This window comes from Rhinopithecus roxellana, chromosome 17 (assembly GCF_007565055.1).
Source record: "Rhinopithecus roxellana isolate Shanxi Qingling chromosome 17, ASM756505v1, whole genome shotgun sequence".
Lineage (NCBI taxonomy): Eukaryota > Metazoa > Chordata > Mammalia > Primates > Cercopithecidae > Rhinopithecus > Rhinopithecus roxellana.
In genome coordinates this window covers 381,066-402,644 of record NC_044565.1, presented here as the reverse complement: position 1 = coordinate 402,644, position 21,579 = coordinate 381,066, and the positions used below count along the sequence as shown (strand labels likewise).

The window sequence follows — 21,579 nt, the reverse complement described above, 5'->3', positions numbered from 1 at the left end:
ACCGAAGTACATGCTCTCAAATTCACACTGAGCACTAAATTCCCGCCGCTATGGGACGTTCTAGGGAAAGGAAAAACAGCGCAGTCTGGACCCAAGAAAGCTCACAGCGTGGCGGAGGAAGTGAGAAGTGAGTGAATAATTAAGCTACAGTGTTGATTCTGTCTTCCCTGGCAGCAAGGAAAAAAACCAAACAAACAATGTTTAAGTGCTTTGGTCGGGCACGGTGGCTTACGCCTGTAATACCAGCACTTTGGGAGGCCGAGGTGGGTGGATCATGAGGTCAGGAGTTCAAGACCAGCCTGGCCAACATGGCGAAACCCTGTCTCTACTAAAAATACAAAAATTAGCCGAGTGTGGTGGCGCACACCTGTAATCCCAGCTACTCCGGAGGCTGAGGCAGGAGAATTGCTCAAACCCAGGAGTCGGAGGTTGCAGATCGCGCCACTGCACTCCATCCTGGGCGACAGAGTGAGGCTCCGTCTCAAAAAAAAGAAAAGAAAAGAAAAGAAAAGAAAGTGCTTTACCAGAGGTGTGCACAAGGTACAAACAGATGCCCTGAGGAAGTGGCGACCCTGTGGGGCAGGACTGGGGAAGGGCTGGTAGGAGGTGCTGCTGTCCAGGTGCATGGTGGGTCCTCAAGAATTCATGGGGGCAATTCCAGCAGAACCGGCCTCTTGAGGCCTCAGGCAGTTCTTGTGGAGACTGAGGCGACAGATAAGGAAAGAAGGGATACAGGCGCCAAGTGGGAGCGCAGGTGCGTTAGCAATAACTGGGTTCTATAGGAGGCGGGGCGCGGTGGCTCACGCCTGTAATCTCAGCACTTTGGGAGGCTGAGGCGGGTGGATCACGAGGTCAGGAGATCCAGATCATCCTGGCCAACATGGTGAAACCCCGCCTCTACTAAAAATAAAAAAATTAGCCGGGCTTGATGGCATACACCTGTAATCCCAACTACTCGGGAGGTTGAGGCAGGAGAATCGCTCGAACCCGGGAGGCGGAAGTTGTAGTGAGCCGAGACGGCGCCACTGCACTCAGCCTAGCGACAGAGACTCCGTCTCAAAAAAAAAGACGCAGAGATAGAGTTTGCCGCCTGAAAGGATACAGGAAGGAGAAGCGAAAAACTTATCCGAATCCTCACTACTTCCTTACAACTGGCGACCAAGTGGACCAAAAACCTCCAAAAACCTTAGTTGGCTGGGCTACGGGGTCCTTGCTATCCTTCCTGGGCTTCTGTACCCGGCCGGAACTTTAGTGTTCTGACGCCTTGTTTGGCATCGGAAGGGAAAAACAGATGGACCTATAAGTGAAAAGTGGCTTCCGGTTGGAAGCCACACTATAGGCTCGGGGAGGTAAGCGGTGGTAGGTCGGCGTTTGATGTGTCCCGGGTGTGGGGAGGCGACAGAGCCCTGGCAGTTGAGGGTTGGGGGGCCTCCCCAGCGCGGCGAACGTCTAGCCTTCGGAGGCCAGGCCGTGAGTGCCGGAGGTAAACGCCAAGGCGGAAGAGTTTTACCACTCACTACCTCGGTGACCTCGGGTAAATTAGTCTTGGAACGTCAGTTTCCTCGTCTCCATAATTGAAATAATAATAGTTCCTCTCAGGATTGTTGTGAGCCGTCAGTGAAACACTTAGAGCAGTTTCTGGCACATGGTAAGCCATGGATAGCTTTACTAGTTCGACTCACTTTTAGCTACGTGGATTATGTTGTCAAAACCCACCGTCAACCTCAGGGCGGTATTGTTCAGTTAATAGTTTAGATTTTCTGTTTACTGGTAGAAAAAAAAATGAAACAAAGCATTTATAATTAAAGTTATATTACTAGAGAAATAACACTATGGAGGGTTTGGAAGATATTTTATGAGCTATCATTTATTTCTTTTTTTTTTTTTTTTTTTTTTGAGACGGAGTCTCGCTCTGTCGCCCAGGCTGGAGTGCAGTGGCCGGATCCTGGCTCACTGCAAGCTCCGCCTCCCGGGTTCACGCCATTCTCCTGCCTCAGCCTCCCGAGTAGCTGGGACTATAGGCGCCCGCCACCTCGCCCGGCTAATTTTTTGTATTTTTTTAGTAGAGACGGGGTTTCATCGTGTTAGCCAGGATGGTCTCGATCTCCTGACCTCGTGATCCGCCCGTCTCGGCCTCCCAAAGTGCTGGGATTACAGGCTTGAGCCACCGCGCCCGGCCAGAGCTATCATTTATTTCTAAAATTTCTGTATGTGTAGAGGTAAAATAATTTAAGTGCAACCGTCGCGGGGGAATTTAAATATTATCCATAATTGCAGGACCTCAGATCAACTGTTAATTTTTCCTGGTTCCTTTACGTTTATAATACATGTGAAAACATACTGTTTACATGGTTTTGATTTATCAGCAAACTTTATTGATAATGTCGGCTGGGCGCGGTGGCTTACGCCTGTAATCCCAGCACTTTGGGAGGCCAAGGTGGGTGGATCACTTGAGGTCAGGAGTTCGAGACCAGTCTGGCTAACACGGCGAAACCTCATCTCTACTGAAAAAAAACAAAAACAAAAATTAGCCAGGCATGGTGGCGCCGGCCTGTAATCCCAGCTACTTTGGAGGCTGAGACAAGAGAATCGCTTGAACCCAGGAGGCAGAGATTGTGGTGAGCCAACATATCCAGCCTGGTGACAGAGCAAGATTCTATCTCAAAAAAAAAAAAAAAAAAAGGATAATGTCATTTTACCTATTGGTGTCTGTATCCTACAGAAAGGAAATATCTACCTGACTTCATAGGATTTGTGTGTGGATGGCATGAGATAATATATATCAGGGTGATTTGAAAGTATTAGGAGTGGGCTGGGCCGTATAGCTCACACCTGTAATCCCAGCACTTTGGGAGGCCAAGGCAGGCGGATCACGTGGTCAGGAGATCGAGACCATCCTGGCTAACACGGTGAAGCCCCGTCTCTACTAACAATACAAAAAAGAAAAAAAAATTAGCCAGGCGTGGTGTTGGGTACCTGTAGTCCCAGCTACTTGGGAGGCTGAGGCAGGAGAATGGCGTGAACCTGGGAGGCGGAGCTTCAGTGAGCTGAGATCGCGCCACCGCACTCCAGCCTGGGTTACAGAGTGAGACTCTGTCTCAAAAAAAAAAAAAAAAAAAAGTATTGGGAGTGGTATTCATCAGGTGCAGTGGCTCATGCCTGTAATCCCAGGTACTCCAGAGGCTGAGGCAGGAGGATCACTTGAACCCAGGCGCTGGAGACCAGTCTGAGCAACCTAGCAAGACCTCATCTCTATCATTATTATTATTATTTTTTTTTTTTTTGAGACGGAGTCTCGCTCTGTCACCCGGGCTGGAGTGCAGTGGCCGCATCTCAGCTCACTGCAAGCTCCGCCTACCAGGTTTACGCCATTCTCCTGCCTCAGCCTCCCGTGTAGCTGGGACTACAGGCGCCCGCCACCTCGCCCGGCTAGTTTTTTTGTATTATTTTTAGTAGAGACGGGGTTTCACCGTGTTAGCCAGGATGGTCTCGATCTCCTGACCTCGTGATCCGCCCGTCTCGGCCTCCCAAAGTGCTGGGATTACAGGCTTGAGCCACCGCGCCCGGCCGCCATTATTTTTTTTTTTTTTTAGATGGAGTTTTGTTCTTGTGGTCCAGGCTGGAGTGCAATGGCGTGATCTTGGCTTACCACAACCTCCACCTCCTGGGTTCAAGCAATTCTCCTGCCTCAGCCTCCTGAGTAGCTGGGATTACAGTCATGCACCACCACACCCAGCTAATTTTGTATTTTTAGTAGAGATGGGGTTTTTCCATGTTGGTCAAGCTGGCCTCGAACTCCTGACCTTGTCATCCACCCGCCTTGGCCTCCCAAAGTGTCGGGATTAAAGGCATAAGCCACTGCGCCTGGTCTTACAATTTGTTATTTTTATTTATTTATTTATTTATTTTTTAGACAGAGTCTTGCTCTGTCACCCAGGCTGGAGTCCAGTGACCTGATCTTGGCTCACTGCAACCTCCCACTCCTGGGTTCAAGCGATTCTCCTGCTTCAGCCTCCCAAATAGCTGGGATTATAGGTGCCCGCCACCACGCTATAGGTACCTGCCACCACACCCAGCTAATTTTTGTATATATACTTTTTTGAGACGGAGTTTCACTTTTGTTGCCCAGGCTGGAGTGCGATGGCGCAGTCTTGGCTCATTGCAGCCTCTGCCTTCCAGGTTCAAGCGATTCTCCTGCCTCAGCCTTCTGAGTAGGTGGGATTACAGGTGCCCAGCACCATGCCCAGCTAATTTTTTTTGAAGTGAAGTCTCACTCTGTCACCCAGGCTGGAGTGTAGTGGCACGATCTCCGCTCACTGCAACCTCTGCCTCCTGGGTTCAAGCAATTCTTATGCCTAGGCCTCCCAAGTAGCTGGGATTACAGGCATGGGCCACCACACCCGGCTAATTGTTTGTATTTTCTGTAGGGGTTTCACCATGTTGATCAGGCTGGTCTTGAACTCCCGACCTCAGGTGATCTGCCCGCCTTGGCCTCCCAAAGTGTTGGGATTACAGCCATGAGCCAGCACACTGGGCCAATTTTTGTATTTTTAGTGCAGATGGGGTTTTACCATGTTGGGCAGGCTGGTCTCCAACTCCTGACAAGTCATCTGCCTGCCTCAGACTCCCAGAGTGCTGGGATTACAGTTGTGAGCCACCGTGGTGGGCTACAATTTTTTTTTTTTGAGATGGAGTTTCACTCTTGTCGCCTAGGCTGGAGTGCAATGGTGCTGATCTGCCTCCTGGGTACAAGTGAGTCTCCTGCCTCAGCCTCCCCAGTAGCTGGGATTACAGGCGCTCTCCACAACGCCCAACTCATTTTTGTATTTTTAGTAGAGATGGGGTTTCACCAAGTTGGCCAGGCTGGCCTCGAACTCCTGACCTCAAGTGATCTGCCCACCTCGGACTCCCAAAGCGCTGGGATTATAGGCGTGAGCCACCGCGCCCGGCCAACATTTTTAAAAAAAATTAGCTGCGCATGGTGGTGTGCACCTGTTGTCTCAGCTGCCTTGGAGGCTGAGGTGGGAGGATCACTTCAGCCCAGGGCCCAGGAGTTCAGGGATACAATGAGCTATTGATCTTGCCACAGTGCAGCAGCCTGGGTGACAGAGCAAGACCCTGTCTCTCTTTTTTTTTTTTTCACATGGAATTTTGCTCTTGTTGTCCAGGCTGGAGTGCAGTGGTGCAATCTCGGATCACTGCAACCTCTGCCTCCCGGGTTCAAGTGATTCTCCTGCCTCAGGCTCCTCAGTAGCTGGGATTATAGGCGTCTGCCACCACTCCTGGATTATTTTTAGTAGAGGTGGGGTTTTACCATGTCGTCAAGGCTGGTCTCGAACTTCTGACCTCAGGTGATCCATCCGCCTCGCCTCCCAAAGTGTAGAGATTACAGGCGTGAGCCACTGCACCTGGCCTGACCCACTCTCTTATGAAAAGAAAAAAAAAAAATGATCGGGGATGGTGCATCATTCCTGCAACCTAGCATTTTGGGAAGCTGAGGGGAGAATCACTGGATCCCAGGAGTTCAAAACCATCATGGGCAACATAGGGAGATCCATTTCTTTTTCTTTTCTTTCTTTTTTTTTTTTTTTTGGGACAAAGTCTCACTCTGTTGCCAGGCTGGAGTATGCAGTGGCACGATCTTGGCTCACTGCAACCTCCTCCTCCCGGGTTCAAGGAATTCTCCTGCCTCAGCCTCCTTAGTAGCTGGGATTACAAGTGCGCACCACCACACCCAGCTAATTTTTGTGTTTTTAGTAGAGACGGGGTTTCACCATGTTGGCCAGGATGGTCTTGATCTCTTGACCTCGTGATCTACCCGCCTCAGCCTCCCATAGTGCTGGGATTACAAGTGTGAGCCACTGCGCCTGGATAGGGAGATCCCTTTCTACAAAAAATGTAAAAATTAGGTGGGCGTGGTGGTGTGTGCTTGTAATCCCAGCTACTTGGGAGGCTGAGATGGGAGGATCACTTGACTCTAGAAAGTAGAGAGGCTAAAATGAGCTGTGATTGTGCCACTGCACTCCAGCCTGGGCCACAGAGCAAGACCTTGTCTCAAATAATGATGATGATAATAATAATAATAATAATTAAATAAGTTAACAAATTTCAAAATACCTGATTTCTGTTGAATTTGAAATTGTGATGCGTTCATTGCTATACTGATAATTCTTCAATGTCTCTTCTGTTACAGGTAGAATTGGGCTATTTGCTGAAGCTTCTTCGTGCCCTTGGTAGCCCAGGAAGAAACTTACATTTTGATTTTTTTGTACCATGGCTTTGTTTCACAAAGTGCTGCGTGGTACTTATATTCTCAGAAAATGCTCTAAGCCAACTTCTGCCTTGCATCCATTTTTGGGTATTCGCTTTGCAGACTATTCCAGTAGTCTTCAGAAACCAGTGGCTTCTCCTGGCAAAGCCTCCTCACAGAGGAAGACTGAAGGGGGTTTGCAAGGACATCACCAGAAAGAAGTTGCTTTGGATATAACTTCTCCTGAGGAGAAACCTGATGTTAGTTTCGATAAAGCAATTAGAGATGAAGTAATGGACCATTTTAGGCGTTTGAAGGATGAAATTGTGAATCATTGGAAGGGACCGGAAGGCCGCCCTCTGCAAGAGGCCTTGCTGGAACAAGCCAAGGTTGTCTGGCACTTCCGGGGGAAAGAAGATTTGGATAAGTGGAGAGTGACTTCTGATAAGACGATTGGAGGCAGAAGTGAAGTGTTTTTGAAAATGGGCAAGAATAACCAAAGTGCACTGCTCTATGGAACTCTGAGCTCTGAGGCACCTCAGGACGGGGAGTCTGCCCGTAGTGGGTACTGTGCAATGATATCCAGGATTCCAAGGGTAGGTGAGGCCCAGGCGGCATCATTTTCTAGTGAACAGGGGTGAACTTTGTTGTGGCATAAACTATAGAAGATAGCTTTTGTTTCTATAAATGAAAACACCTCGCATGTTATATTTGGCGCCTCACCTGTGTTTGGAGATAAGTATTGGCACAAGTGTAAAGTGGAAGCACAAGGGGGAAGTGGTTTCTGAGGAGGAGGAGTTACTTGTTTCTGGGCATTGCTTTGGGCCAGGAACCAGCATTGTTATGTTTCAGGAATCCTGAGAGGTTAGACATTTGAAAGATTTTTGGAGAGATTTTCATCTCTAACAAAGACCACAGCCTCTTTAATGGCGGGGGTTTTATAGAGTTGATGTAGGGTCAGCCTGTGGCTTTCTTTTTTTTTTTTGAAACAGAGTCTTGCTCTGTCACCCAGGCTGGAGTGCAGTGGCGTGATCTTGGGTCACTGCAACTTCTGCCCTCCAGGTTCAAGTGATTCTCCTGCCTCAGCCTTCTGAGTAGCTGGGACTACTGGTGCACGCCACCATGCCTGGCTAATTTTTTTTTTTTTTTTTTTTTTTGAGACGGAGTCTCGCTCTGTCGCCCAGGCTGGAGTGCAGTGGCCGGATCTCAGCTCACTGCAAGCTCTGCCTCCCAGGTTTACGCCATTCTCCTGCCTCAGCCTCCCGAGTAGCTGGGACTACAGACGCCTGCCACCTCGCCCAGCTAGTTTTTTGTATTTTTTAGTAGAGACGGGGTTTCAGCGTGTTAGCCAGGATGGTCTCGATCTCCTGACCTTGTGATCCGCCCGTCTCGGCCTCCCAGAGTGCTGGGATTACAGCCTTGAGCCACTGCGCCCGGCCACCTGGCTAATTTTTTGTATTTTTAGTAGAGACAGGGTTTCACCATGTTGGCCAGGCTGGTCTTGAACTCCTGACCTCAGGTGATCCACCCTCCCCCCGCCGCCCCCGCTTGGCCTCCCAGAGCGCTGGGATTACAGGTGTGAGCCACTGTGCCTGGCCCAAATATTCATTTTGGAATAATGAAAATAGTAGATAACATTTACTAAGTGTGATGTGCCAGTCCTTGTGCTAAGCACTTTATATACATTATCCCATTTATTCCTCACAACAGTCCCCTGAGGTAAGATCATCCCAGGTTTATGGATGAGGAAACAGAGTTGGATAGATTTAGTAACTTGTCCAAAGTTACACAGATAATAAATATTAGTTTATATCTAGACATTGGTGTTCTCGACATCAGAGTACCCTTGAGATTGCTATAACTAAATGCCTTTGGAAATGAACTAAATTCCACTTTTGAAGAGAGAGGCAGTATAGATGTTAAGCACATAGATTTTGGAGTTAAACAGCATTGGATATACCACTTATTAGCTGAGTGCTTTGTTTATCTGTAAAACGGGGTAAGATGCTAATAACCTATCATAGCACTGTTGTGAGGATTAAATTATGCATGCAAATTATTTAATGCAAATATTCAATGGATGCTAGCCACTGTTGTTAAATATCACTTTTAAAACTTAAGCCCTTTTTTCTATAGTTTTCTGACTTGTGGAAAGGTAGTTGTCATAAAATAGGCCACTCAGAAGTCACTGCTCCTTGGCCGGGCGCAGTGGCTTATGCCTGTAATCCCAGCAGTTTGGGAGGCCGAGGCGGGTGGATAATCTGAGGTCGGGAGTTCGAGACCAGCCTGACCAACATGGAGAAACCCCGTCTCTACTAAAAATACAAAAAATTAGCTGGGCATGGTGGTGCGTGCCTGTAATTCCAGCTACTCAGGAGGCTGCGGCAGAATTACTTGAACTCGGGAGGCAGAGCTTGCGGTAAGCTGAGATCTTGCCATTGCACTCCAGCCTGGGTAACAAGAGCGAAACTTCATCTCAAAAAAAGAAAAAGAAAAAAAAGTCATTGCTCCATAGGACCAGGTAAAGGAAATACATTCATTTCCATTCAGTGAACACAGGTGAGTGCCTACCCCATGTAAACACTGTCGTGGGCCAGTTGTGTGTTGAACATTACCTTAGAAACATATAACTATGTCAGTATTTTGTGCTAAATTAATAATCACTGGGTTTATCTGCCTTCTTATGGGGCAGAAAGTCAGAAAAATGGTTAGTGAATCCTGTTGATGATGCTGACTTGGTGATGACTCACATTTTGCTGATAGTGGAGAATGAGGTGCAATTAACTTTCCTTTCAATATTGTAGGGTGCTTTTGAGAGGAAGTTGTCTTATGATTGGTCGCAGTTTAATACTCTGTATCTCCGTGTACGTGGGGATGGTCGGCCTTGGATGGTGAATATCAAGGAGGACACAGATTTCCTCCAGAGGACGAATCAGATGTATAGTTACTTCATGTTCACCCGTGGGGGACCCTACTGGCAGGAGGTCAAGGTACAGCATAAGTCTTCATTGTTTATAAAAATGAGGTCTTGGCCGGGCATGGTGGCTCACGCCTATAATCCCAGCAATTTGGGAGGCCGAGGCAGGTGGATCACCTGAGGTCGGGAGTTCGACATCAGCCAACATGGAGAAACCCTGTCTCTACTGAAAAAAATACAAAATTAGCTGGGCGTGGTGGCACATGCCTGTAATCCCAGCTCCTCCGGAGGCTGAGGCAGGAGAATTGCTTGAACCCGGGAGGTGGAGGTTTCGGTGAGCCGAGATTTTGCCATTGCACTCCAGCCTGGGCAACAAGAGCCAAACTCTGTCTCAAAAAAAAAAAAAAAAAAAAAAAAAAGTCGGTGTCCTAGGCCAGGTGTGGTGGCTCATGTCTATAATCCCAGCACTTTGGGAGGCCAAGGTGGGTGAATCACCTGAGATCAGGAGTTCGAGACCAGCCTGGCTAACATGGCAAAACCCCGTGTCTACTAAAAATACAAAAATTAGAGGCCAGGCGCCATGGCGCACTCCTGTAATCCCAGCACTTTGGGAGGCCGAGGTGGGCAGATCATGAGGTCAAGAGATTGAGACCATCCTGGCCAACATGGTGAAACTCTGTCTCTACTAAAAATACAAAAATTAGTTGGGTATGGTGGCGCACACCTGTAGTCCCAGCAACTCAGAAGGCTGAGGCAGGAGAATTGCTTGAACCTGGGAGGCAGAGGTTGCAGTGAACCGAGATGGTGCCACTGCACTCCAGCCTAGCAACAGAGCGAGACTCCATCTCAAAAAAAATAAAAATAAAAAAAGGCCGGGTGTAGTGGCTCACGCCTGTAATCCTAGCACTTTTGGCGGCTGAGGCAGGCGGATCACGAGGTCAGGAGATCGAGACCATCCTGGCTAACCCGGTGAAACTCCTTCTGTACTAAAAAATACAAAAAACTAGCCTGGCATGGTGGCAGGCGCCTGTAGTCCCAGCTGCTTGGGAGGCTGAGGCAGGAGAGTGATGTAAACCCGGGAGGCAGAGCTTGTAGTGAGCTGAGATCTGGCCACTGCACTCCAGCCTGGGCGACAGAACGAGACTCCATCTCAAAAAAAAAAAAAAATTAGCCAGGCATGGTGGCGCATGCCTGTAATCCCAGCTAATAGAGGGGCTGAGGCAGGAGGATCGCTTGAACCTGGGAGGCGGAGCTTGCAGTGAGCTGAGTGAGATTGCGCCACTGCACTCCAGCCTGGGCAACAGAGTGAGACTCCATCTCAAAAAAAAAAAAAAAACTCACAAAGCCTCCATTTTGCTCATGTCGTATACTTGAGGGTCATCCTGAATTCTTCTCCTTCACCCCACATCCAGTCTATTGGCGAGTCCTGTCACCTCTGCTTGCAAAGTACGCTCAGCAGGTGACCCATTTCTAGCCATCTCTTCCACTCCCACCCTGGTCTGGGTGATTGGATTATTGCAGCAGCTTCATTATTGATTTCCCTGTTTTTGTCTTCTTGCCCCACTAAAATCCTGGCTCCACAGCAGCCAGAGGGATCTTTCTGAAACATAGTTCAGATGACATCATTTACATGCTTCTAAGTGTGTAAATGTACCTCCTAAGCATGTAACCTGTCTGTGTTAGTCTGTTCTCATGCTGCTGCTATGAAGAAATACCTGAGACTGGGTAATTTATAAAGGAAAGCGGTTTAATTGACTCACACAGTTCTGCAGGGCTGGGGAGGCCTTAGGTAACTTACAATCATGGCGGAAGGGGAAGTAAACACATCCTTCTTCACATGATGGCAGGAAAGAGAATAAGAGCTGAGTGAGGGGGTAAATCCCCTTATAAAACCATCAGATCTTGTGAGAACTTACTATCACGAGGACAGTATCAGGGAAACGACCCCCATGGTTCAGTTAACTTCACCTGGTCCCTCCCTTGACACATGGGGATTATTACAATTCAAGATGAGATTTTGGGTGGGGACACAGCCAAACCATATCAGGACCCTTCAGTGGTTTCCCATTACAATTTGAATAAAGTCCAGGCCGGGCTAGGTGGTTCATACTTTTAATCTGAGCACTTTGGGAGGCTGAGACGGGCAGATCACTTGAGGTCAGGAGTTTGAGGCCAGCCTGGCCTACATGGTGAAATCTTGTGTCTACTAAAAATACAAAAAATTAGCTGCAGGTGGTGGCACACGCCTGTAGTCTCAGCTCCTCAGGAGGCTGAGGCAGGAGAATCGCTTGAACCTGAGCGGTGGAAGTTGCAGTGAGTCAAGATCGTGCCACTGCACTCCAGCCTGGGTGACAGAGAGAGACTCCATCTCAAAAAAAAAAAAAAAAAAAAAAAAAAAGGATAAAGTCCAAACTCCTGAACATGACCGATGGGCCTACAATATCGGACCCCCGTCTTCATCTTCCATCTCTCCTCCTACCTCCCTCCTCCACACCAGCCCCTTTTCTGTCTGTCAGATTCAACAACCTCATTTCCATCTTAGAGCTTTGCACTTAGTGTTGCTCTGCTGTAATGCTCTGCCCCCATGTCTTCACCTGCTTTCTCTTTCCTGTCATTCACCTCATGGCTCAAAAGTTGCCTCAGAGAGGACTTTCCTGATTCCTGTAAGTAAAGTCGGACCCTCTAATCCAGTTACTTTCGACACCACTATCCTATAACTTTCTTCATAGAACTTATCACTAACTAAAATTATTTTGTTCATTCATTCATCTGTTTATTGTCACTGTACTGCCTTCCCTGGAACATAAATTATATAAATTATTTTTTTTTGAGATGGAGTCTCACTCTTATTGCCCAGGCTGGAGTGCAGTGGCGCGATCTCAGCTCATGGCAACCTCTGCCTTCCAGGTTCAAGAGATCCTTCTGCCTCAGTCTCCTGAGTAGCCGGGACTACAGGCGTGTACCACAATGCCCAGCTAATTTTTGTATTTTTAGTAGAGATGGGGTTTCATTCACCAAGTTGGCCCGGCTGGTTTCAAACTCCTGACCTCAAGTGATCCACCTGCCTTGGCCTCCCAAGGTTCTGGGATTATAGGCGTGAGCCACCACACCTGGCCCTAAATTCTGTAAATTCTGTAGAGCAGGGATCTTGCTTATATTGTTCCTACCAGTTTCCCCTGTACCTAGAGTTTTGTCTTAGTGCCTAGCACAAAATAAGCATTCAATACATAAATATATATGCACTAATATAGATATATAACACAAATTATATATACTTGTATTTAAGTAATATATATATAATGAATTATTATACAAAATAACTACTTCATTATAAAAAATTTGGAAAATACAGAAAAAAATCTTGTACTATCACTATCCAGAGATAAAATACTATTTTTATTTTTATTTATTTATTTATTTATTTATTTATTTTTTTTGAGACGGAGTCTCGCTGTCGCCCGGGCTGGAGTGCAGTGGCCGGATCTCAGCTCACTGCAAGCTCCGCCTCCCGGGTTTACGCCATTCTCCTGCCTCAGCCTCCCGAGTAGCTGGGACTACAGGCACCCACCACCTCGCCCGGCTAGATTTTTGTATTTTTTTAGTAGAGACGGGGTTTCACCATGTTAGCCAGGATGGTCTCGATCTCCTGACCTCGTGATCCGCCCGTCTCGGCCTCCCAAAGTGCTGGGATTACAGGCTTGAGCCACCGCGCCCGGCCAAAATACTATTTTTAATGTGTATCTTCCAGACTTTTCTAGTCACACTTTTCCCTTCCAGTGGTGTTTTAGAACATGTATACAGTATTTTCCCTGAACTATTGTTCACCACTTTCTTTTCAAATATATTTATATGTCATTTTTAATGTCTACATGATATTATATAAGTAGAAAACAGTTTTGGCTGGGTCCAGTGGCTCACACCTGTAATCCTAGCACTTTTGGAGGCTGAGGCGATGGATCATTTGAAGCTAGGAGTCTAAGACAAGCCTGAGCAACATGGCAAAACCCTGTCTCTACAAAAAATACAAAAATTAGCCCAGTGTGGTGGCATGCGCCTTTAGTCCCACCTACTCAGGAGGCTGAGGTGGGAGGATTGCTTGAGCCTGGGAGGTCGAGGCTGTGTGAGTTAAGATCACCCTACTGCATGGACTCCAGCCTGGGTGACAGAGTAAGACCCTGTCTCAAAAAAAAAATTTTTTTTTTTCTTAACTTGTTCTTCATTATGTAGTGTAGATTTAGATTGTTTTCAGAATTTTCTACTGTCGGAACAAACTCTGAGGTAAACATCCTTAACTATTTTCTTTTTTTTTTTTTTTTTTTTTTTTGAGGCGGAGTCTCGCTCTGTCGCCCGGACTGGAGTGCAGTGGCCAGATCTCAGCTCACTGCAAGCTCCGCCTCCCGAGTTTACGCCATTCTCCTGCCTCAGCCTCCCGAGTAGCTGGGACTACAGGCGCCCGCCACTTCGCCCGGCTAGTTTTTTTTTGTATTTTTAGTAGAGACGGGGTTTCACCGTGTTAGCCAGGATGGTCTCGATCTCCTGACCTCGTGATCCGCCCGTCTCGGCCTCCCAAAGTGCTGGGATTACAGGCTTGAGCCACCGCGCCCGGCCTCTTAACTATTTTCATAGGCTATATTCCTAGAGGTAAAATTACTGGAATAAATATTAATATATGTAATTAATTTTTATTTATGTTCATTAAAATGTATTTATTTGAGACAAGGTCTCACTTCTGTTGCCCATGCTGGAGCGCAGCATGGGCTCGCTGCAGCCCCAACCTCCCGGCCTCAGGTGATCCTCCCACCTTAGCCTCCTGTATAGCCAGGACTACAAGGATGCACCACTATGGCTGGACAAGTTTTCTGTTTTTTTAGTAGAGTCTTGGTTTCACCATGTTACCCAGGCTGGTCTTGAACTCCTGGGCTCAAGTGATCCTACTGTGTTGGCCTCCCAAAGTGCTGGGATTACAGGCATGCACAGCCAGGCCCAGCCATTTTCTTCCTTTGTTAAAGACAAAAAATAAAATTAGCATAATCTGTACCTATGGTTTGTGTTTTTAAAATTTAGGAATATATCCTGGAGAGCTTCTGTATAATTATTTAGGCAGGGTGTGGTGGTTCATGCCTGTAGGCCAAGGTTGGCAGATTACTTGAGCTCAGGAGTTTAAGACCAGCCTGGTCAACATGGTGAAACACTGTCTCTACCAAAAAAAAAAAAATTAGCCGGGTGTGGTGGTGGGCGCTTATAGTCCCAGCTACTCAGGAGGCTGAGGCGGGAGAATCACTTGAACCTGGGAGGCAGAAGTTGCAGTGAGCCAAGATTGCACCACTGCACTCCAGCCTGGGTAACAGAGTGAGACCTTATCTCAAAACAAAAACAAAACAAAACAAAAAACAAACAAAGCCAGATATAGTTTTAAAAGATCGTGCTTAATAATAAGTAAATTACATAAGAAATATGAAAATAAAGTTGATGAATAAAAAGGCACACTTGAAAAGTTCGAGAGTAGAAGGAGTAGGACATTTCTTTTTGTTTGGTTTCTAATGTAGGAAGAAAGGGAAACATATTAAAATTCTTTTTGCTTTTTTTTTTTTTTTTTTTTTCTGAGACAGTCTAGCTCTGTCGCCCAGGCTTGGAGTGCAGTGGCGCGATCTTGGCTTACTGCAACTTCTGCCTCCCAGGTTCAGGCAACAAAGGGAGACTCCATTCTCCACAGGAAAAAAAAAAAAAAAAAAAAAAGAAAAGCTGTGTTTAGGTACTAGTCTTTTTTCCACAAATGTTACAAATATTTTTTTCATAGTTAACCCTTTATCGTTTGGCCTGAGTTACATCTTTGATCCAAATGGCTTAGCCATTTGTCATAATACATATATTAAATAATTTTAGAATAAATGTAAACTTATTTTATCGTTACATGTAGATGCGTCAATTGCTTACATTTCAGTTATGAAGTAAATGGTTTCTTCTTTCAGATTCCTTTTTCCAAATTTTTCTTTTCTAATCGAGGAAGAATCCGGGATGTTCAGCATGAGCTTCTGCTTGACAAGGTAATATATTCCTGTATTTTTCACTCAGAACTGTATCATTTTTAATGAATCGAAACTCTGGTAAGACTGAGTTCATTTGAGAAAGCTGGCAGATGAAAATTTCTTCTCAGAGGCACTGCTCTTAAACCTAGCCAGAGGCTGACTCAGACCTTCCCTATGAACTATACCCCCATCCTGAAGGTATTTTAGAATGATCATTTTTAGCATGCCTACATTTTATATTTTTCCCCCGTCCCCTCCCTCCTAATTTAGCTTTAAAATAAGAGTTCTTGAACACTTCAAGGAACCTCCATTAGGCATTCATGTTGTCCTTACTAGTCTTTTTTTTTTTTTTTTTTGAGACGGAGTCTTGCTTTGTCACCTAGGCTGGAGTGTAGTGGCATGATCTCGGCTCACTGCAAACTCCACCTCCTTGGTTCAAGCAGTTCTTCTGCCTCAGTCTCCCGAGTAGCTGGAATTAACAGGTGCCTGCCACCACACTTGGCTAATTTTTGTATTCTTAGTAGAGACGAGGTTTCACCATGTTGGCCAGGCTGGTCTCGAACTCTTGACCTCGTGATCTGCCCACCTTGGCCTCCCAGTGTTGGGGTTACAGGCCTGAGCCACTGCGCCCGGTGGTCCTTCCTAGTCTTAAGTGGCGCTACCTAATGAGGAGAGGGAAGGAAGTTGAATGGGGAAAGAAAAACAGTCTTGTATTTCCTCTTACGGTATGCTATGTGAGAACTAGTATGTATTTCCTAAGGGCTGATAGCATTAAAACCCAGTTATAATCATCACTTGATGGGATTTTAAACTCCTAGAATAATATCAGTACATCACTGTATGAGATTTTAATCAATTTCTCTGTTTTAAATTTAGATCTCTTCTATAGGATTCACCTTGGCTGATAAAGTGGATGGTCCATTCTTCCTGGAGATAGATTTTATTGGAGTGTTTACTGATCCAGCCCATACAGAAGAATTTGCCTATGAAAATTCTCCAGAGCTTAACCCAAGGCTTTTTAAGTAAAGATTATGTGGTAGTTTTGTTTTACTACTCTAAGGGTACTAGCATCTATAATGATGTAGACAAAATAAAATATTTCTTTAGTGGCATCCAACCAATGGCTAGTATGTGTTCTCTCTCTCTTTTTATTTTTTTGAGATGGAGTCCCACTCTGTTGCCCAGGTTGGCATGCTGGTGTGCAGTAGTGCGATCTTGGCTCACTGCAACCTTTGCTCAGCCTCCCGAGTAGCTGGGATTACAGGCACGCACCACCACGCCCAGCTAATTTTGTATTTTTAGTAAAGACAGGGTTTCTCTGTGTTGGTCAGGCTGGTCTTGAACTCCTGACCTCAGGTGATCCACCCGCTTCGGCCTTCCAAAGTGCTGAGATTACAGGCATGAGCCACTGCACCCAGCTGGCTAGTATGTATTCTCTAAGACAAGTTGAAATGCTGTTGCTGGCCGGGCACGGTGGCACATGCCTGTAATCCCAGCATTTTGGGAAGCTGAGGCAGGCGGATCACTTAAGGTCTGGAGTTTGAGACCACCCTGACCAGCATGGTGAAACTCCATCTCTATTAAAAATACAAAAGTTAGCCAGGCATGGTGGCACACACCTGTCATCCCAGCTACTTGGGAGACTGAGACAGGAGAATTGATTGAACTGGGAGGCAGAGGTTGCAGTGAGCTGAGATCACGCCACTGCACTCCAGCTGGTGCCACAGAGTAAGACTGTCTCAAAAACAAAGTCTGTTGCTAAGAGGGACTGGATAAGGGGAACACAGCATGAAACCAGGTTCTCTGGTGTACTTTATCTCATAGAATGCAAGTACTGATGCAAATGTACTATGTAAATAATTTAGTGTTTTTGCTCAGAACAGTTGCTGTTAGGAGCATTTCCTACATGAGTAGTTTCCAAAGCAGGAGTTTCTGAGATGACTGTTAATGGCCTTCTACCACTCTGTTGCATTTAGATTTCTTCTTTTTTCATTTTGTTTTGCTTTTTTGAGATGGAGTTCCACTCTGTCGCCCAGGCTGGAGTACGGTGGTGCAATCTTGGCTCACTGCAACCTCTGCCTCCCAGGTTCAAGCGATTCTCTTGCTTCAGCCTCCCCAGTAGCTGGTATTACAGGCACACACCACCATGTCTGGCTAATTTTTTGTGTGTTTTTAGTAAAAATGGGGTTTCGCCATGTTGGCCAGGCTGGTCCTGAACCCCTGACCTCAGGTGATCTGCCCAAGGCAATAATTCAGTAAAATCACAGAGACTTACTCCTGTGGTTTCTTCTAAGACTTTTGTAATTTTAGTTCTAACACTTAGGTCTATGCCTCTTTTTTTTTTTTTTTTTTTGAGATGGAGTCTTGCTCTGTGGCCCAAGCTGGAGTGCAGTGGTGTGATCTCAGCTCACTGCAACCTCTGCCTCCCAGTTCAAGCAATTCTCCTGCCTCAGCCTCCTGAGTAGCTGGGATTACAGTCATGCGCCACCATACCTGGCTAATTTTTTTTTTTTGTGCTGGAGTCTTGCTCTGTCACCAGGCTGGAGTATAGTGGCATGATCTCGGCTCCCTACAACCTCCACGCCTCCCAGGTTCAAGCTATTCTCTGCCTCAGCCTCCCGAGTAGCTGAGATTACAGGTGCCCGCCACCACGCCCAGCTAATTTTTGTATTTTTAGTAGAGACGGGGTTTCACCATTTTGGCCAGGCTAGTCTTGAACTCCTGATCTCGTGATCCACCCACTTCAGCCTCCCAAAGTGCTGGGATTACAGGTGTGAGCCACCGCACCCAGTCCCTCTTTTATCACATTTTTTTTTTTTGAGACGGAGTCTCGCTCTGTCATCCAGGCTTGAGTGCTGTGGCATGATCTCGGTTCACTGCAAGCTCGGCCTCCAGGGTTCACACCATTCTCCTACCTCAGCCTCCCGAGTAGCTGGGACTACAGGCGCCCACTACCAAGCCTGGCTAATTTTGTTTTTGCATTTTTAGTAGAGATGGGGTTTCACCACGTTAGCCAGGATGGTCTCAATCTCCTGACCTCATGATCCGCCTGTGTTGGCCTCCCAAAGTGCTGGGATAACAGGCATGAGCCACCGTGCCTGGCCTATTTTTTTTTTTTTTTTTTAAGAAATAGGATCTTGCTATGTTGCTCAGGTTGAAGTGCAAGGGCTAGTCACAGGAGTGCTTATAATGTACCACAGCCTTTGATCTCCTGGGCTAAAGTGATCCTCCCACTTCAGCCTCTCAAGTATCTGAGACTACAGGAGTGTACGCTACTGTGCTCAGCCCTATGATCAATTTTAAGTTAACTTTTATGTATGGTATAAAGGTCCAAATTCATTTTTTGCATCTGAGTATTCAGTTGTCTCATTTTTTTTTCTTATTAGTCGTTGCTAGTATATGGAAACAGGGGCCAGGCTCAGTGGTTCACACTTGCAATCCCAGCACTTTGGGAGACTGAGGTGGGAGGATCACTTGCCCAGGAGTTTGAGACCAGCCTAGGCAACATAGTGAGACCCCGTCTCTAAAAAAAAATAAAAAGCCAGGTATGGTAGCACACACCTGTAGACAGCCTCTTGGGAAGCTGTGGTAGGAGGATCCTTGAGCCCATGAGGTCAAGGTTATAGTGAGCTATGATCTTACCACTGCGCTCCAGCCTGGGTGACAGACCAACACCGTGTCTCTAAAAAAATAATAATAATAATAATTAGGCTGGGTGTGGTGGCTCACAGCTGTAATCCCCAGCACTTTAGGAGGCTGAGGCTGTTGCATCACGAGGTCAAGAGATAGAGAGTATCGCTTGAACTTGGAGAGGTGGAGGTTGCAGTGAGCCAAGATCGCACCACTGCACTCCAGTCTGGGTGACAGACATTAAACACAAAAATATAATTGTTGGGTCTTGATTTTTTTTTTTTTTTTAAGATGGAGTCTCATTCCGTTGCAGTGGCCAAAGTGCAGTGGTGTGATCTTGGCTCATTGCAACCTCCATCTCCCCGGTTGAAGTGATTCTCCTGCCTCAGTCTCCTGAGTAGATGGGATTACAGGTGCCCACCTCCACGCCTGGCTAATTTTTATATTTTTAGCAGAGATGTGGTTCCCCCATGTTGGCCAGGCTGGTCTCCAACTCCTGACTTCAAGTGATCTGCCTGCCTTGGCCTCCCAAAGTGCTGGGATTACAGGTGTGAGCCACTGTGTCTGGCCAGAATTGTTGGGTATTGATCTTGTACGTTGTAACCTTACTGAATTTATTAGTTCTAGGAGCTTTTTAGTGAAGTCCTTAGGATTTTCTCTGTGTAAGATCCTGGTGGTTTTTTCTTTTTTCGGATAGGGTCTCACTACCTAATGGCATGGCTAGATTACACAGTAGACATACTGTTAACTTTTCAAAGAAACTAGCAAACTGTTTTCCAAAGTGGTTGTGACATTTTACATTTCCATCAGATGTGTATTTGACCCTAAATTTTAAAAATTGATCTGATCTCTTCGCCTTGATAGGAAAATCTGAATGTTTCCAGTACTCAGGAGTGTGCCATGTCCTAAAGCCTCATATATACAAAACAGCATTTAATAAAACCTGAGAGGTACTCTGGGAATATAAAGGAAGCATACCGCCGTTTCTTTTTTGAGTGGAAGCAGTGGTCAGGAAAGGGCATACAAAGGGTATAAACTCTTGTTAAGCCTAGCTGCTCACCTAAATCTTGGAAGACTTATGTTTACAAAGAATGAATCTACCACAATGAGAAAAAATTTTATTAATAACAATCTTGAGCAGTATAAAACTCAGAAGCTCCACTGAGGTGAAGGAAACATGGACATGATACTAAGCAAAGCCTCGTCTTTTCCATAAAATGAGTAAGAAGTACATTTATTTGGTGGAGTTTGAGACCAGCCTGGGCAACATAGTGAGACCCTGTCTCTAAAAGCATTAAAGCATTAATCCTCACATTTCGATAGGACTATGTAGCTTTCAAGTAAGCAATGTTAGAATGAGTTGTGGAGTTTTATTTATGCAAATATAGTGAGTGACAGATGGCAATTACATGAGGCTATTTGAACAAAGGTGCACAAGCCTAAACAATTTCACCTAGGTAAAATATTGATGTCATAACCAAATCATATGGCCCCGTTTCATAAAGGTTACTATATTCTATAGAGACTGAAAAGGTGGCCTTTCTATCCCAGCTTACCCTATTCTTGTTATTGTTTAAATTCTCCTGAAGCTTGTATAACTAGCTGCCATTAGATAAATGCTATAGGCTAGCAGAAGACTGCGGTTCTATTAATATTAGAACCAGCAGGGGAAACTTAACATTAAAAATCTAGGAACAGAATTTTAGGATGTGTCTCATTAGAAACCTGAATTTATAGGGACTTAAGTAAAAACTATCCCAAAGAATGTGAGCTTTAAGGTGATAATGTCTTTTCAGAGATTGTAGCCCATGAAGAACCCACGGATACTACATACGTGGACACTACATAGAATATGAACAGTTAGCAGAAAAAGATCTCGTGACTAAAGTGGGGAAGACATAAAAAAAAAAATTTACAAAAGGAAAAAAGTTCAGAATACAGGAATATTTACAAGATGTTAAAAAATTATTAATCTTCAGCCAAAATGAGGCCCCTTCGCATTCCCAAAACCTTTGCTTTCTTCTCCTTTCGTTCTTGCTCGCGTTTCTTCCGTTGCTCTTCCCTGAGGGGGACAGGTCACACGTTAAGCTCTAGGGAGGCTCCACAACAGACACGTTAGAGCAACTATTGTTGGACTAACACCCAAACTTTCAAGCAATGACATCCAGCATACTTGCGTAAAACAGACTTTAGAGGGCACTGTGCTCCGCCTAGTGTTTCTAACACCTGTTTGTCATTGTTGTGTTAAAGGGCTAGAAACTGGTATTTTCCTTTTGCTAACTTGACACTCAAATCATGCATGGAGGCTGGGTGCTTTGGCTCATGCCTGTAATCCCAGCATGTTAGGAGGCCAAGGCAGGCGGATCACTTGAGGTCAGGAGTTTGAGACCAGCCTGACCAAAATGGTTGAAACCCCGTCTCTACTAAAAATACAAAAAAGTTAGCCAAGTGTGGTGGTGCATGTCTATAATCCCAGCTACTGGGAAGCTGAGGCAGGAGAATCGCTTGAACCCAGGAGGTGGAGGTTGCAGTGAGCTGAGATCATGCCACTGCACTCCAGCATGGACGACAGAGCAAGACTCTGTCTCAAAACAAACAAAAATAAAATAAAAAATAAAATCATACATGGAATTGGAATCAGAAGATACCTTGGTGATTGAATCCAACTCTTATTATTTTACAATTTGCTTTAGGCCAGATGCAGTGGCTCACACCTATAATCCCAGCATTTTGGGAGGCCAAAGTGGGAGGATTCC

The 21,579-nt window shown here is 45.8% G+C and overlaps 2 protein-coding genes across 16 annotated transcripts in view; one reads left to right on the top strand and one right to left on the bottom strand.

The window, feature by feature from the left end:
• The first annotated feature begins 1,242 nt into the window (after window positions 1–1,242).
• On the top strand, window positions 1,243–16,310 carry NDUFAF1 (NADH:ubiquinone oxidoreductase complex assembly factor 1). 4 transcript variants are annotated; one of them, XM_010369045.2, is made up of 5 exons: window positions 1,243–1,349; window positions 6,194–6,846; window positions 9,055–9,240; window positions 15,137–15,211; window positions 16,070–16,310. In XM_010369045.2, exons 2-5 carry the CDS (start codon window positions 6,274–6,276, stop codon window positions 16,217–16,219), a joined length of 984 nt encoding a protein of 327 aa, XP_010367347.1. In that variant the 5' UTR covers window positions 1,243–1,349; window positions 6,194–6,273; the 3' UTR covers window positions 16,220–16,310. The 4 variants fall into 4 exon arrangements, with proteins under 4 accessions (XP_010367347.1, XP_010367346.1, XP_030777627.1 ...); XM_010369044.2 differs by having other exon boundaries at window positions 1,305–1,648; XM_030921766.1 differs by having other exon boundaries at window positions 1,330–1,534.
• Window positions 16,311–19,925: 3,615 nt separating this feature from the next.
• NUSAP1 (nucleolar and spindle associated protein 1) overlaps window positions 19,926–21,579 on the bottom strand; it is a 49,187-nt gene continuing 47,533 nt past the window's right edge. For all 12 annotated transcript variants that reach the window (XM_030920735.1, XM_030920731.1, XM_030920738.1 and 9 more), the window contains one exon: window positions 19,926–20,885. In XM_030920735.1, coding sequence (XP_030776595.1) covers window positions 20,792–20,885 — 94 coding nt within the window. In that variant the 3' untranslated portion in view covers window positions 19,926–20,791. The remainder of the gene's footprint in view (window positions 20,886–21,579) is intronic.